Source organism: Diaporthe amygdali, assembly GCF_026229845.1.
Source record: "Diaporthe amygdali strain CAA958 chromosome Unknown NODE_2_length_3802984_cov_64_841326, whole genome shotgun sequence".
In the NCBI taxonomy this organism is placed as follows: Eukaryota; Fungi; Ascomycota; class Sordariomycetes; order Diaporthales; family Diaporthaceae; genus Diaporthe; species Diaporthe amygdali.
Genome location: NW_026517022.1, coordinates 2,445,001 through 2,461,561, shown reverse-complemented (window position 1 = coordinate 2,461,561; position 16,561 = coordinate 2,445,001). Strand labels below are relative to the sequence as shown.

The window sequence follows — 16,561 nt, the reverse complement described above, 5'->3', positions numbered from 1 at the left end:
GCTTATCAATTCCATAGCCAAAAAAGTCAATGGGCTTACACGCTTACGACAGGGGTGATTTGTAACCACCCGTTTCTCATCAGTGCGCGAATGTCCCGACAACGAAAATGAGAAAATGGGAGGAGCATTTCCGCAGTTTAACGCCGGAGACAGCGCGAAGCAGTCATGTATCGACGAGTCTATGCTTGGAGAATATCTTGTGTGCCAAAGTCGTACTTATCCTCAAACCATCACGCACACTATTAGAACAACCCCACCATAGTCTAAAAATCACAAGATATCATTTCGGAGCATCCCGTGTTCTACTTACGTCCCCATATGGAAGCTTATCTTATGATAGGTCTTTCCACAGGAAAACATCCTACAGAAAGATTTTTTTAGATTGGTTATTTTTAAAGGATTTTTCTTTTTGATTTCTCTTTTACATTTTGTTCTGTATCAATACTGTGGTCAAGCGGATACCCGAACTCAAGCTGGTAGCTGTCAACCCAAAGAGGACCAAGATTAACACCGAAACGCACACCGAAGCGGAATAATCGCAAGTTAGATTTTCTTCAAGGCCAGGCTATAGAGGTGTAGAGAGCGAAAGCTTTCAGAGAACCACACATCTTGTACATGCCGAACAGTTTAAAAACTGCTATGTATTCTGTCTATCAGTGTCCACCCGATGTAGCTTGGCACAATCGCCACGTTGTTCTGCAATAACAAGCCGTGATTTAGAGCAGTCGATCGTAGCCAGCTTAGTCCGGCACCCAACCACATTAAAGTCATAAATATGTCTTCCACCTGCCGCTCTGGTGCTCAACGACTCCACTTTTCCCTTTCTCTCAGCCTTAACCCCCAGTACCACAAGATTGCGGGAGCTGGCAATCCAAAGAATAGCCCAGCAAATCCCAGCAGACTGTTGCCCCATCCGTATCCCAGAGTTGAGTACATACTAGGAACGAAGAGCGGGAAGAGGAAAGCAGTCAAACTCCGCAAAAACTGACTGGCAGCAAGAGCACTGCTGACGTGGTCTGGGTAGGCGTCAATGATGTACGCCTGTAGCGGCATTCCGTTGACTTGTCCAGCGGCCATAAAGACGAAGACACCAATGTCGACTGCTATCCAGTGGACACGGTAATGCGACGTCCACCCGTAGATGAACAGGCCCAATGGTGCTAATAGTCCGCCGGGATAAGTCAAAGGGATCCGGAACTCGGGTCTGTGCTTCTTGTCGGGGGAGCGGTTGACCATATAGCGATACAGCCAGTCCATTAGAGGGCCTCCGAGCTGCGCGCCGACCATCTCACCGAGAGCGCACGCGATGTAGTGCAGGCCTGAGGTGGAGACTGATTCGCCGTATTGGGACGTCCATAGAGTGGAGAAGCTGGAGAGAACGATGTATAGCGTGCCATACCAGAAGGCGTAGATCAAAGATGTGATCTGGATGATGGGATGGAAAGCGAGGAGCCTCAAAGGTCGCGTCAATGCATGGTATATCAACATGGCTGCAGAGTGTTCGCTGTCGAGTCGTTCATAAACAGTGTGATACCTTGCGTCCCCGGTCTCTTTGCGAAGCTTCGAGGCCCGCCGGCCGAGAATCAGGGGCACATATGTCTCATGATATGCGAAGCAAGACACAAGAGACATGAAAGCTTGGAAGATGGAGGTGGCCCAGAACATCCAGCGCCAAGTGGTGTACTGGTCTATGAACCCGCCTATGATAGGACCGACAGCAGCTGCAAACAATGGAAGAAGCAGGTAGACACCAAGCGACCGCCCGCGATCTTCTGGTGTCCAAATATCGCCCAGAACCCCACCGGAGAGGGCAAATATAGAACTTGCCCCAAACCCGGCCAGGAAACGCGAGGCGATCAGCAGGCCTTTGTTATGGGCGAAGCCACAAACGATGTTCCATCCCAAAAACCAGATATTGGACGCGTGAAGCACCCGCTGACGGCCGTGGATCTCTGATAGAGGCCCTATGACGAGAGGCCCGAAGGCTGTAGCAAGTGCGTAAATGGAGTATGCCATGTACGGCTCCGTCGAAGACATACGAAGCTCTTCGGAGATACTTGTGATGGCGGGTGCCACTATGGTCGAGACCATGATATTATTGAACCCCGTGATGGCGAGGACTGAAGTTACTGTCCATTTTGTGCGTGCGGACCAATTCAGGGGGTTGGCACTGTCTGCAGGACCGTCGAAGGTGATTTCAAATCTGTCGACGTTGGTCTCTGATTCGTGTGGAAGTGTCGTGGATTTTTCAACATCTGTCATCAAGGAGATCGGAGCAGCCTGAAAGGGGTCCAGTTGCTCTGTTACATGTCCCACATCTTGTTGTGGTCTGGGACCCGGGATGTCGAAGGCCATAATGGGCGGCTGGGTAGTTGACATGTGGGTGCCGAGCAGCTTGAGAAAATGTTGCCTGTGATTCTGCAAATTTTCAGTCCACGCTGAACATTACCACAGCTGTAAGGGTGTTATTTGGCTATTTCTACACAAGTATCTACCCCAAATACATGGCCGAGATCGCTCGAGGTCATGTAATACAAATTCGTCAAGCCTAGTCTAGAAATCCACCGTAAGGCAGTGGGTTCTTCAATAAACCAACGAGCTGCTTTGAATTGCCTAGGTACGAAAGTTTTCAGTGTCCCATCTCGGTGTGTGTGTGCGCGCATGAGCATAGTTGAGAGCCGAGAACCGAGCGCCGCTCCGATGATGATCCAAGCGGTCTGAGCCAAGTCCCTTCATAAGCTCCACCAGATAGGTACTCCCGGTTCTCACGGCCAATATTTTCCCGGAGTCGCCCGTATAATAATCTTGCTGGAAAGCTTTGACTGGGGTTGACGTCAAATCTCCGCCAAAAACCATCACTTCATTGGAGTGGAGGTTCAGAACGAATTGATGTTGACTTTACGCCAAGTCCCTCATCGAGTTGCAAAGAAATTCTTACCGATGTATCAAGATATTCTGTGAAACACTTCTAATTTGGAACGTTTGGTTATAGCCAAGTGACAGACTTCAGGGATGTGGTCCGGCGAACAGGACTTTTCACGATTGGCATGAAAGCCTTACTGTGTGGACTTCTAACCTGACGCTATCAGAAGAAGCGCAATGTGTACTGCATATTTTTATGACTCAGAAAGAATGCTGAACCCTTCTCCAATCGGAAACATGTGGCATGGAAAGCCAGAGCTTTCGGTCAACACACATAACCCATTCTATCACCAGCCAGATTAGACCGCTTGACAGAATGTTGTCAATTACGGACTCATGCATATGTTTTCAGTCATTCTTTTCAGGATTTTCATAAATATTCCAATTCTGACATCTAATTCTTCGTGAAGGTCATCGTCTACAGTGTGTGATATCAGGGCCCCACTTCAGTCAGCTAAGATGTGGGTCAAGCCTTCAACATAGATGCAGAAAAAGGATATAAGAGATCCACTTGAAAGTTCATTGCGTGACTGGGTGCCTCTAGAGGGAATACCGGCTATTTGAAGCCCCCTCCCTGTTATGAAAATTGTTGTGTGTTTGTTAACCACAAGCAAGACAAGCAAGTCGAGATTCTTGAGATTGCCGACATGGGACTGTAACTGCATGCGATCATTTCATCAGCGCTTAGGCAATAGATCACCATAATCAAATCAAAACTGGATCATTTCTTTCTTTCTTTCAGCTACTCAATGCCTCGAATACTAGACTGGTTGGAGATTTGTGAGGTGCGATTGGCCACAACTTCCCATTAAAAGTTCAGGTGAGCCCGACACCAGTGAAAGCAACTGTCTGATTATATACCGAAAAACTTAATATAATAAATCAGTGAGATATGAATGATTGTCATACTAGATCCAAATTTTTAGAATGCCGTCAACAAGCAATCTCAAGTCAAGTCGGACCACGGAATTTGCAAGTGGGAGGCGACACCTCCACTTCCCGACTGTCTTGGTATTTACGGAGAGATTCGCATTGACTGGGCTTCCCGATAACCCGAAGCTACTGTAAATCCGAACTTGAAAAGGAGACCATTTTCTAAAGCAGGTCCTAATCCAATTGTAACAGTGACATCGATCATACTCCCAATTTATTGAAGAATATTACCAGTTGTCCCAAGATTTCAGAATGTCTCAACCACAGAATACATGCCTAGTTTTCGACAGCGACTGTAAGACATCAGTCATCCGGAATGCTCCGCGGCCCACTCCGGCAGACGACGAATATCTGATCCAAGTCCTGTACTCCGGTGTTAATCCGGCCGATGTTAAGCATGGGACAGAACTCGGAATGCGGGACGTCGTGATGGGCTATGATTTCTGCGGCCGCGTACTCCAAACCCCTACATCGCCACCAGAGGGGCAGGGAAAAGCCAATTTCGCGGTCGGCGACCTGGTTGCCGGAATGACCCCTACAGGCCTAGGGCGGCCACAGAGGTACGGCTCACACCAGAACCAATTGGCTGCCCCGGAGGATATGATGTACAAAGTGCCTACGAGCCTCCCGCCACAGGAGGCTGCCTCGCTTACTGTGGTCGCTTGTACAGCAGCTGATGCGCTATACGGCTTCTTTAAGGTACCGACCCCTGATGAAAGTGGGCCGCGGACGGGTAGTGCGGGCTCGTTGTTGGTGTGGGGTGGGTCAACGGGTGTTGGTATCTGCCTCATTCAACTAGCCCGTGCGAGTGGTGTGTCGCCCATTATAGCCACGGCATCTCCAGGTCGACATGAGTTGCTCAAGGAGCTCGGAGCGACATACTGTTTTGACTACAAGGACCCCGACGTCAGTAGCAAGATACAAGCGGCGATACAAGAGTCTGGGGCCGGCAAACTATCCTTCGCTATAGACGTGGCAGGATCCAGTGACGCAGTCGAGCTGATGGAGCAAATTGTGGCGCCAGAGACGGTTTTACTTTCTACGGTCTTCCATCCGAGTAGGCCTCAGTTGAGGATGCCCATAGCTTGCACTCGTAACGATTTGTCTCTGCGTTTTCCGAACGGCAAAGAGATTACTGTACCTGCGCGGGTTGAAGACTGGAAGAGGACATGGAGCGCAATAAATTGGGCGGTGGCTCATTATGGCAAGGGCTTCCGCATACCGGCGGTTGAGGTCTTCGAAGGCAGCGGGGAGGATGCGTTGGTGGAACTTCACAAAGTTGCTGGCCAGGGAAGGTTTGGCAAGTTGGTGATCAAGCACCCTTTGAACTGATTACAGGGGGATGGAGGATTGCCGCGCGGGTTGCGAGTCTGATTGGGTCTGCTTGTGAACAGCCATGCTATCGCAAGTTTCCAACACAGGATTTCTCATGTCTTCGTGTAAGACTTTCTGGGACTATATGGTTTAGAGCATAGATTAGATGACTCGTAGCACATCTTAGTGAATGTCTCTTCGTCACTTATTCATCGCAAAAGTTGGCCGTCTTATGGCCGTAGATTCAATACTAAATGCTCAGACGGTGAAGACTTACAATAAACTTTGACGTGCAAAACTTTGAACACCGCGGTCTTAGCCAGGCTCAAACATGCAGATTACGACTAATTTCTCTATAGGGATACAACGGACGATGGCATCGAATAGCGAGGCTTTGTGGCACAGTTGTTGGGATATTTTCATTACTACCCGAGCAACGCGAAGAATCAATTTCCAAGGAGCAGACCCAGCTGGTATGCGCATGTGTATTAACATCGACATTTCTTTTCTTTTGCGGGGTAATGAGGCCCAGACATCGTCCGTTTTGAGTAATTCAATACTTCCTGAGCTGACACTCACTGTAGACAACGCCTGCAACAGCAATTACCAGATTCGATCAGCCCAAGCTAACTCACTTCACTCTATTGGCTCTCACCGGCAGCCTTTCTGCAAGAAGCGACAACCTCATTCGGCAGGCTCAGGAAGGGCGAATGGGATGCATCAAATGTCTCCGTTTCGATAGTTACACCCAAAGCCCTTCCATCCTCGACCATCTTCTCCTGCACAAACAACGGGATAGCATTATCCTTCTTGCAGAGATGATAAGTCGTCGGGATGTGCTTATACGCGGGGTAAGTGAGCTTGGTAGCGAAGGCCTTGTAGCTGTGATGCTTCAGAGTGTCGATGGATTTCTTCGCCTCGTCGGCACTGAGATCGTTGTAGAAAATCTCCTCGGGCGTGTTGGGTTTCACGCGAGTCTCACTGTCCGAGATAATGAACCACGGCAACGGCTGGTTACCGAGCATATCCATCAGAGACACTCCTGAAGAGCAGCAATCCGTCAGCCAAACATCGTCAGCACATCAAGTCTCGTCATCCAGAACTCACCCTCGCCCACCATAAAGGCAGTGCAGTAGATCAGCCTGATCACGCCGCCCTTCTTCCCGGCGGCCTCCCTGTCCTTCCCCCCCAGGCCGCGGCACGCCTCCGTGCCGACGACGCCGCCATAGCTGTGCATGAAAAGGACGACGTCCTGGCCCTTGTCCGCCTCCTCCGCGATCACCTTGCTGATCGCGTCGACATCTGGCCCGAAGCCGTCCAGCGGCGGCTCCGCACCGACGCTGGGGAGGTCGACGCCCCTCACCGCGTACCCGGCGGCACTCAGCGGCTTCGCGACTGGGTCAATCGCGGACGCCGGGTGCCACGCACCAGGGACGAAAACAAAAGTCGTGCTCGACGTCATTATCACCGAATAGTTACTGCTTCGAGAACAGTCTTCGCAGGCCTGTGCGAAGAGTAATTTTTTTTTTGAATGCCTTGTGATTTGGATTGCAAGGGGGATTGCATACGACAGCGCGGGCGGAGGGTGGTATTTGCTGAGTCAGGTTCAGTACAATCAGGTAGTGATAGACAAGAAATGAGACGTCGGTCTGGGAAATTCTTTTTTGATTGCTCCCGTTACCCCTCATGAGAGATGGGCATGACTTCTTATGTTCAATTGATTGTAACCGACCCCGGACTGGGCGTTGGCTCGCGCGGTCTGGTGACCGTTAGGCGGCAAGGGCACTATCACCGGTAGTCCTGGAACTAGCTTCAACCCCCAGACGGCTCCCGGTTAGGGGATGTTTGGTGTTTGATGTGCCTGGCAAATACCCCAAGCTTAGTGCTGTTCTGTCTCGGATGTGGGGCATGAATCCGGCTCAGTTCGTCGGGTAGGGGATTGATGAAGTATCACGGCCATGCATCACGAAAGTGCGATTTGCTCGTCGCGAGCTTTTCTATTGTAGATCAGGGTTGTGGTGAGATAGTAGCTTGTTCTACTGAGAGCCAGTATTGTTAAACCATATGCAGTGTAAGAATGAGTAATATTAGAATGACAGTCTCCACCAGGCTGTTGGCCCGGGCGCCCGGTCTGCGTTACAGTCGGTCTTATCCGCGACACACGCGGATCTGGGGTAAAGTAAGGTAGGTCAGACGCGCTTAAAGAGTTTCACATGTGTACACAGATCCGTCTAGTTGAGCGGATGCGGGGGCGACGACACTGCGGATAGTATTCACTCAGCGGGAGAATGAGGTTGGAAGTAGCATCGAGGGCGAATCGGTCTATTGGTCTATCCAGGTCGGGTCTATCATGGTCGATCTATCACGATCGATCTATCATCTCTCATTCAGTGTTGTATGTTTTTCAAAATTCCAAACCTCGCTCGTTCTTTCGTTCTTGTCGTTGGGTATCTCCATCCACTTCCTTGTTGCTTTATTCTCCAAGCCTCCTCAGGAGCATCCAAGCCATGGCCCGATGGTACCACTTTATAAGCGTAACGACTTTTCAGGCGACGGCGGTGCCGTTCTCGGGGGATTCTTCGGGCCAGACGTTGTAGCCGAAAGTATCCTTCATGTTCACGAAGCGCGTATGGCGGCCCTTGGCCACACTGTTGACGGCCTCGAAGTCCGCATCCGATAGCTGGGGCACCTCGAAGTTGCTCTCGATCCGGTGGGGCGTTGAGCTCTTGGGCAGCACGGCGTACCCCCTCCTCAGGCCCCAGGCCAGCAGGACCTGCGCCAGGGTGTGGTTGCTGCGGTCGGCGACCTCATTGAGCGTCTTGTTGGTTCGGACCTTCTCGCCGGTGTTGGGGACCTGATCCTGGGAGCCGAGGGGTGAGTACGCCTCTGGCAAGACGTCATTCTCGAGACAGAACTTGACGAGCTCTTCGTTGGGCAGGAAGGGATGGATCTCGATCTGGTTGACGGTTGGCTTGATCTTGGCGAATGTGAAGAGCTTCTTCAGGCCCTCGATGGTCCAGTTAGAGACTCCGATGGCGCGGGCCTTGCCGGACTCAGCGAGCTCCTCCATGGCACGCCATGTCGGCTCTGGGTTCTCTGTGAGCTCCTTGTTGATGATGTACTTTCCGTCAGCTCCAAGCTTTGGTTGGTAGTCGTCGGTCTTCTCTGCGGCGATGGGCCAGTGGACGAGGTACAGGTCGACGTAGTCCAGGCCGAGCTTCGTCAGGGAGTCGTTGAAGGACCACTTGACGTCCTCGGGCCTGTGCAGGTGGTTCCAGACCTTGGTGCAGATGAAGATATCCTCACGCTTGACCTGAGAGTTCTCCTTGAGGAAGTCCCGGACGGCCTGACCAACCTCTGCCTCGTTCTGGTAGAACCAGGCGCAGTCCAGGTGCCGGTAGCCGACCTCAAGGGCCTTCTTTGCAGCCTTGTAACTCTCGCCCTGGGCGCCCTCGTTGGCAAAAGTGCCGAAGCCCAAGCCGGGCATCTTGACGCCGTTGTTCAGGGTGAATGTGAATTGTGGTGCCATTTTGCTGTGATTTGTTGTTCTGCTATCCTGTGATGGCGGAATAGGAATGGTTGCTGTCTAAAAGTGAGTATGTATGCGCTGTCACATGCAGGCGCACAGGAGGCGCACAGGAGGCAGCGAGGACTTACCTTGATAACCTGTCACTCTGCAGGATCGTCGATCCGTGGCTCAAAAAGTCGGTCTGAGAGGGTTCGACGGGATGTGATGTCCAACTTAGAAACTGGCTGCGCAATATCACCGACCAAGGTTTCTTCGGAACTCTAACGAGAGCACAGCATTGATAAGGCAGACGTGAGGTCTGATTGCATCATCCCTCCCCAACAGAAAAGCATGCGTCTATTCTTGGGGGAGGGGGGACGCCAGCGGTACAGTGCAAGGTCATTCTCATTGTACGACTCGCCAGTCGCCACGGGCGGCTGGTTTATTGCGGTTACTGCTAATTTTTGCTAGATTTCGCACCGTCTTTCAGGGCGGTCGGCGAGTCCAAGTGGATATTGCCGTGGGTCCACCTTACGAAATGGTGGTTTCACTTGGTGTGTGCTTGAGTCACTTCGACGTCGAGCATGTGAAAGGGTCCAACGTGTCGCAAGGATGGACCAAGGACGGGCGTTTGGTCCCTCTGGGATCGCCCAGGGATAGGCTCGGCAGTCTCGGCGGGACCAGGGCACAAAAGTCGTGGCAGCTATGGCACTTGGCCGGCGCCTGAGGAGTTTGGGGGAGCGGTTAGCCAGGCCGGGGCGACGATCATGGATCTCACTGCCAGATATCTGGGACTAATATGGGTCCTGCCGAACAGATCGGAAGAGATTTCGCTTCAGGCCCGGTTTTGTGACATCACTTAGCCCATCTGCGGCTCCGCAGCGCTGCAAGGAGGCGGAGGGTTCTCGGTGGGACCTCACGGCCCTTTTCCGGGTTCGTGTTCCCTGGAGGAATTATGCCCCCTAACGTCCCTAATGTAGTAAGATCCAAGCTCGGCAAAGCTTCGAACGGTTTGGCTCGGTCCATTGGTTCAGGGCACGCTCAGCCCGCCAGCCAACCACAGCTACAGCAAAACAGACAAGACGGCCAGCGGCTCTGCACGGCTCTTGGGAGCACTGACAATCCAGGCACGTCAAATTGCCTGGCACGCCTTGCACGCCTTGCCACCACCACTACCGCGAACTTCGGGTCGATCCCCTAGATAAGCTTTGGAAGGTTCTTTACAATTTCTTTCCCTGAGCTTGCCGCAACGCGTCGCACGAAGCCTGATAAGGCGTTTCGCCGCGGATTCTTCCCGCTGTCTTTGTCTGTCTCAGCTTGACAGCTACACAGTACGCGCTCTCTGTTGCCTATTCCAACCCGTGCTATATCCTATCCTATCCTAATCTGTGGATACTTCACGACGCGGGAATTTATCGCGATAATTGTGGCGCGATGACGTCCTCTTCGAGTCAGGGTATCCATTCTTCCTCAACCGGGATCCTTACGGTGGTATCCAGGGACTGGACTGTCTCCAGTATTCATGTCTTCTCGCAGACACATGGCTGTTAGAGACGTGAGATACATGCGTAGAGCTTACGCCAGGTACCTTCGACATCAGACCTTCCCTTTGTCCCGCTGTCGAAACCCGCTCTCAGGCGCCGGGCTAGAGGTAGACTGTACATAGTACTGTACAACCGCAGGCATGAATGAGATCATCTCAACAGCTTCTCCTTCGCGAGACGCGAACCGAAGACCCCTGCCGGGATAAGCTTGGGCACGCACAGTATATTGCAATGCGAGCAGATAGCTTTTGCCAAAGTTGGCCGTCTTGCAGAGTCGGGTATCGGGAGCAGCAGGCTCCTAGCAGAGCATATAAGCACAAGAGGAACCCACTCCCAGGAGAGCGAGGAGAGCTTCACACTCGTGGAACCTGCCTGATCTCTCTTATCTTTCTGCTTGTTGTTGTGACAGAAGCTCCGGAAGCAAGACACTAAAACGCCAACATCAAGAACTATCCTCCTTTTTTGATACCCCCACCCTCCCTCCTTTCACAGCTTCCAACATGTCTGCCATTCAGGACTCCGAGCCCGTCACCAACGGCACCCAGAATGGCGTCCAGAACGGCCACAAGGCCGAGGGCAAGTCCCAGCAGACCATCCCCATCCCTGATGACGATGGCACTGGACCAATCGAGGTGCCAGCTTCGCGTTCCTCCGTCTCTGAGGCCGCAAAGTACATGCACAACCTCAGCGTTGTGCCCTCCATGAAGGACAGGCGAGGATCTCGCAACTCCTTCGGCGCCTCTCTGCCCATTCCCAGGAGGCAGTCCCGCCAGTCTCGTCTGTCCTCTGTGCACTACCCAGACCGTGATCCTGTCACCGGCCGGCCCACCCGGCCTGGCATGCCACCAATCCAGCCTACTCGTGCTCTGCTGGCATCCCAGGTTCAGACCATCGAGACCGAGAAGGTCAAGAAGGCCAAGAACATGGCCTTTGCCTTTGACATCGACGGTGTTCTGGTCCACGGTGACCGTCTGATCCCCGAGGGCCGCAAGGCTCTGGAGATCCTCAACGGCGAGAACGAGCTTGGCATCAAGATCCCTCACATCTTGTAAGTAATAGCACTTGATGCGTTCACCGAGCGCCTCGAAAGGTCTTAGCACAGCTACTAACATCACGGCAGCCTCACAAACGGTTCTGGCAAGCCCGAGCTGGCCCGTTGCGAGCAGCTCACCAAGATCCTCGGCCAGCCCGTCCACACCGACCAATTCATCCAGTCTCACACACCCATGTCCGCCCTGTCCGAGTACTACAAGACCGTGATCGTCGTGGGTGGTGAGGGCTACAAGTGCCGCGAGGTCGCTGAGCAGTATGGCTTCAAGGACATCGTCGTGCCCAACGATATTGTTGCCTGGGACCCTACCATCGCCCCCTACCGGGTCTTCACCGATGCCGAGCGGGCCACCTCTCGGCCCCGTGACTTCTCCAAGATCAACATCGAGGCCATCCTCGTTTTCAGTGATAGCCGCGACTACGCGACTGACATGCAGATCATCATGGACCTGCTGCAGTCCGAGAACGGCCGTCTCCACACCCGGGCCAAGGACCCCGTCTCCCAGCGTATCCCCATCTACTTCTCCCAGGGTGATTTGCTGTGCCCCACGGAGCACCCCACCCCTCGCATGTCTCAAGGCGCGTTCCGCATTGGCCTCGAGGCCATGTACAAGGCCCTGACCGGCGTCGACCTGGAGCGTGTCGTGTACGGCAAGCCCGAGCTGGCCACGTACAAGTACGCAGACGAGGTCATGGCGAGCTGGATGGACGAGCTGCACGGCGAGGAGAGGTTGCCCGAGAACATCTACATGGTCGGTGACAACCCGGCCTCGGACATTATCGGCGGCAACATGTACGGCTGGAACACCTGTCTGGTGCGCACCGGTGTCTTCCAGGGCGGCGACAACGACGAGAACAACCCGGCCAACTTTGGCGTCTTCCCCAACGTCCTCGAGGCCGTCCAAACCGCCCTGCGCAAGCAGCTCGGCCAGGACTTCAAGATGAGCTTCGACGAGAGCATCAACCCCCTGCACTCTGACGAGTCGCACGCCGTCGTCGTCTAGACTCAGCTATGCATTGCTAGCAGCGTTTCTTATTCTTTTTCCTTCCATCTCATATAGACTGGGTTACTGGCGTTTTAGGGGTTTACGATGTGATGGGCACATCTAGGGTGACCATCCGAGATACGTCTCGGCATGTGAAGCACCAAGATTCATGACAATAGACTTATGGCCTAGAATAGATCTAGCCTTAGAATTGATGATACCGGCAGCTGAGCGCCACTTTAAAGCATTACAACTCTCCGTCCACGTTTTGATGTGCACTTCACTTGTTGGTGTGACTGTCAATTATTCGCAATTTATAGCCCCATTTCGATTCTCCACGTCCTTTCGGTCCAATCTGACTATGTATCCGCATGACCGCTTACTCTGCTATGCCGGTCAACCCAAATTTTAATAACCTTCACGCAAAGAATTCTCCTTTTTATCCCGAAGCCACTCAGTTGTTCTTCGCTTCCCCATTATATGGCTTTCTTGCATATACAACGTACCTGCAAATTCATTAGTTCACATAGCTCTTTTTGTCATCGCGAAATCTCATACTCACATTGGAATGTACCACCTGATATTCGCATCTCGGATGTCATTCTTGACCTGAGTAGTCAGACTGTCTACTTCGACCGAGGACATCTCTCCCGCAGCAAGAAGAAAGTTCTTGAAGCTGTCCACCACGCCCGTGTGGAACGCATTGGCCGTATAGACGCCGATAAGCTTTGCTTTATCCCCTGAAGGCCAGGGTCCACCAGGAACGTGGATGACCCGCTCGTGGACATCTATAAACCCAGCCTCTTCCAACTGCACCTTGTACAGCTTAGCTTTTGCAAGGTCACGGCCCAGAGCTGCCGCTCCTTTAGGCACGAGTCGGCTCCAGCGCTCCATCGCCGTTCCATGCAGGCTGCCGCACTCAACTCCACTTATCTCAAAGCAGGCGTCTTGAAACTCGATCCAGCCGCCCAGCGCGAGGCCGTCGAACGCCTTGCGCATTATTGTTGTCACGTCATTAAAACACGCTATAGTCCCCCGCAAGTGGATGTAGTCGAACTTGTAAGGGAACACCCAGTCCTGCAGCTCCGAATTCTCCTGTACGAATTGGCAGTTTGGCATCCAAGACAATGGCTGGATGGAACTCAAATCTGTTCCGATGACCTGACATGTCGGGTTGTCTTCGGCTGTATCGTCACCTCAGTCACGGGAATCGAAGCTATCGATGCTGAAGCTTTGCGGTCACATACCGAATTGCAGGGCCCAGATACCTGTTCCTGTTCCGACTGCTCCACATCTTAGCCAATAGAATCTCGAACACGGCTCTGGGTGCAATTCGGACTCACTGTCAAGAGCGTATTCTGGAGATCGAATTGGGGCATCAGCCAGTTTGTTGTCGAGTATGAGCCGGTAGATCTCATGAGAGAAGTCTGCGCAACCAATTCGTTAATGTTAATTCGGCTGCAGCGGCAAGATCGCACAAGGCCACAAGTACTCACCCAGCCGGTCTTGTTCGGCCTTGCGTGCAAAATTTCAGCCTATATATCCGATAGAACGTATGCATGGGACTTACACCATCATTTGGTAGTAAATATTCTAACACTCGTCAGCACAGATCTGTTATTTAGGAAGTTGACCCACCTCCTGGCATGTAGCCCTGATATGTCCGGCCATCTGTCCCGACATAAGAATACAGATCGGGGACTGCCTCATCCTTTCTCCAAACCCAACGCGAAGTCAGCAAAACAGCTTCATGAGATGGGAAGTGGACCTTGCTTCCAGCTATTAGCATACTTCACCTCGTCAGCCCCAGTTTCGTCGGGCATGAAAGTTAGATCGTTGCTGAGAATACTTTCTGGCATCGCTCTCGCTTTATCTGACTGGGTGCGAATGAGATGAGGTGTGAGATATGGTACCAGTTCTGCCCGCCTTCGATGTCAAGATATTCAAATGGTTGCTGTTATTACTGTTCGTCTTATTTCCTGTGCATGTGATTACGGACTAGAAAGGGGCGAATTCGGTGTTTTAGAGTCCGCCGAGGCGGCCCACCAACAACAAATCTATCACATTTTCTTGTCCGGTTCCCAAGAACCCAGACTTGCATGGGCTAACTCCTTGTGTGACCAACATACATGAGATCCACTCTCAAGCCTGAACTTTTCCCGCGCCTGTCCAAACACGCGATTTGTGTCACCCCTATTTGAAGACCTCTGGTACCGCGAAACAAAACGTGCGCGTTTGTTCTTAATGCAGATGTTGTGAGAAACAAGGCAATACCCCTTGTTTCTTTGACCGCTATCAACGTCAAGTCAGCATCTCAGACCTGCTCTTGAGCAAAAGCGCCGACAGAGCCGAACAAGATGGGCGGCGTTCCGTCCAAACCAGGCGATGCCGCGACACAGCTGCAGGTCATTGGCGCCGGATACTCGAGGACGGGAACGACGTCGATGCAACTCGCGCTGGAGAAAGTCCTGCAAGGACCTGTAATGCACGGAGGCACTCATATTCTATGGAGAGAAGACGGTGAGCGCAACGGGACCCGTTGCCGCTTAGCAGACAAAACTGATGAGGTGCAGCGTTCGCCAAGAATTGGGTCCGCGCATACGAGGCAAGGGAGGCCGGCGACAAGGAGAAAACAATGAAGCTCCTGCGAGAATTGACGACGGGCTTCGTCGGCGTGACCGACACGCCCAACTTCGACTTCATCCCCGAGCTGGTTGAGTTGTACCCAGAGGCGAAGGTGGTGCTCGTCACGCGGGACCCGGCTAGATGGTGGACGAGCATCGGTGGCAATCTAAAGTACGCATTTCCGTGGTACCTCCCGATCCTCACGGCTCCGATGCCTGGGCTGCGGTGGTTCCCAAGCATTGCTGCGCACTGGCAGAGGATCGCTTTGAGGGAGATGGGGAAAGCCCGCGGACCAGGCACTCCCCTGAGTCCAGGTAAATTCCGCTCTCTACCCAAGTAGATGATTCGGTCGGAGCTAATGATTTTGATGGATTAGATCTCATTGAAGTCCACAATGAAATGGTTAAGCGAGTCGTCCCGCCCGAGCGACTTTTGATTATGAACCTTAACGAGGGATGGCAGCCGTTATGCAAGTTCTTGGACAAGCCGGTTCCGATAGAGCCTTTTCCACGACTGAACGACGCTGAGGAAGCTGAGAAGGTTGCCAAGGGCATTTTTGCCAGGTGCATATTGGTATGGCTGGGGATCATTGGCGCGACAGTAGTTGGCACTCGCACGGCAGCGCGATTCTTGAAGTCACAGGATCTGGGCTTATGAAATCGGTCATTTCATAAACGTGTAGTCCCTGGTCTAGGAGGTACGTAATGAAACAGGCTTCTCAACCTGCATCTTCGAGCCTATTGTTCGCGACTCGCCCTGATAATGCTCCCTTATTCAGTCATAGTAAAGCCATCGTGAATTTTTTTTAAGATGTTGTCTGGATAAGAGAGAGAGTTGACTGACGCATACTGACTGGAAAATCAGCCTCAGCTATTGCAAATGCGTCGTCATACCAAGCAACCATCGCCGCACAAACATGTGTTGCAAGCGCCGAAATGGCTTTCAGCCCTAGGGTCAACGCTAAAACACCAACATGAAATAACACATGGCACACGTCACCAGCTTGAGAACCGATGGCGGGGGGCAATCAGGCAGAAGTATCCAGAAATAATATCTTCACCATTTACGGTCAATACTTGCGTGGCCCTAGCTCCAAAAGCCCCCTGTCGATGTGATTTCTTCACAGTGTGTTCGTTGGTTCCGCGTGGAGCCTTTCCTCGGCGTAAGCTGACTCCCCAGATGTTTCGTCTGCGTGGGTGATTTTGGCCAATTATCCGGCCCTCTGAACCTGAAGTCTTCAGGCTTAATCGAATTCATTCACACCCAGTTGACTTGCTCTTATTTGAACCGATACTGACGCCTTGACTTCGAGGACGACTTCTGAATGGGTTAGGTTTAGGTGTTCTTCAATGTTCAGCAACAGCCTCTCGGGACGAAGGTATTCTTGAGCGGACATGCGATTCAGCTCTAAACGGCGTTCAAGGGGGCGGTGTAACCGCATTCTAACATGCACTTGGCCTCACGGCCGCATCGCTAATCATTAGTCAAACGAGACGGCCATGTAGGTCGCCCACATTTCCGTCATTGTGATAAGACCGTGTTTTTCTTGCTGTTGAAGCGGCAATGTTTTTCGAAGACTACTGTTAGCCTCTTTCTATTCCTGGTCTGCGACATGCCTCGGCTAGCTATTTGGGCCTCTTCGAGGCTGTCCTGGCCATCTCGAACCACATGAAGAAGAA

The 16,561-nt window shown here is 52.3% G+C and overlaps 7 protein-coding genes across 7 annotated transcripts; 3 read left to right on the top strand and 4 right to left on the bottom strand.

The window, feature by feature from the left end:
• Window positions 1–801: 801 nt before the first annotated feature.
• On the bottom strand, window positions 802–2,355 carry J7T55_012090 (uncharacterized protein; the record flags this gene model as incomplete). The annotated part of the gene is made up of 1 exon (XM_053136943.1): window positions 802–2,355. The coding sequence occupies one exon, from the start codon at window positions 2,353–2,355 to the stop codon at window positions 802–804; it is 1,554 nt and encodes a 517-aa protein (XP_052999894.1).
• A 1,752-nt stretch (window positions 2,356–4,107) lies between these two features.
• On the top strand, window positions 4,108–5,187 carry J7T55_012089 (uncharacterized protein; the record flags this gene model as incomplete). Its single annotated transcript, XM_053136942.1, has 1 exon — window positions 4,108–5,187. One exon carries the CDS (start codon window positions 4,108–4,110, stop codon window positions 5,185–5,187), a length of 1,080 nt encoding a protein of 359 aa, XP_052999893.1.
• A 623-nt stretch (window positions 5,188–5,810) lies between these two features.
• Window positions 5,811–6,631, bottom strand: J7T55_012088 (uncharacterized protein; the record flags this gene model as incomplete). Its single annotated transcript, XM_053136941.1, has 2 exons — window positions 5,811–6,211; window positions 6,277–6,631. The coding sequence occupies 2 exons, from the start codon at window positions 6,629–6,631 to the stop codon at window positions 5,811–5,813; spliced, it is 756 nt and encodes a 251-aa protein (XP_052999892.1).
• A 1,083-nt stretch (window positions 6,632–7,714) lies between these two features.
• Window positions 7,715–8,698, bottom strand: J7T55_012087 (glycerol dehydrogenase; the record flags this gene model as incomplete). Its single annotated transcript, XM_053136940.1, has 1 exon — window positions 7,715–8,698. The coding sequence occupies one exon, from the start codon at window positions 8,696–8,698 to the stop codon at window positions 7,715–7,717; it is 984 nt and encodes a 327-aa protein (XP_052999891.1).
• A 2,023-nt stretch (window positions 8,699–10,721) lies between these two features.
• Window positions 10,722–12,275, top strand: J7T55_012086 (cat eye syndrome critical region protein 5 precursor; the record flags this gene model as incomplete). The annotated part of the gene is made up of 2 exons (XM_053136939.1): window positions 10,722–11,269; window positions 11,342–12,275. The coding sequence occupies 2 exons, from the start codon at window positions 10,722–10,724 to the stop codon at window positions 12,273–12,275; spliced, it is 1,482 nt and encodes a 493-aa protein (XP_052999890.1).
• Window positions 12,276–12,815: 540 nt separating this feature from the next.
• J7T55_012085 (uncharacterized protein) lies at window positions 12,816–14,080 on the bottom strand (the record flags this gene model as incomplete). The annotated part of the gene is made up of 5 exons (XM_053136938.1): window positions 12,816–13,441; window positions 13,505–13,540; window positions 13,601–13,684; window positions 13,896–13,972; window positions 14,049–14,080. 5 exons carry the CDS (start codon window positions 14,078–14,080, stop codon window positions 12,816–12,818), a joined length of 855 nt encoding a protein of 284 aa, XP_052999889.1.
• Window positions 14,081–14,614: 534 nt separating this feature from the next.
• Window positions 14,615–15,539, top strand: J7T55_012084 (P-loop containing nucleoside triphosphate hydrolase protein; the record flags this gene model as incomplete). Its single annotated transcript, XM_053136937.1, has 3 exons — window positions 14,615–14,777; window positions 14,831–15,196; window positions 15,259–15,539. 3 exons carry the CDS (start codon window positions 14,615–14,617, stop codon window positions 15,537–15,539), a joined length of 810 nt encoding a protein of 269 aa, XP_052999888.1.
• Window positions 15,540–16,561: the final 1,022 nt, after the last annotated feature.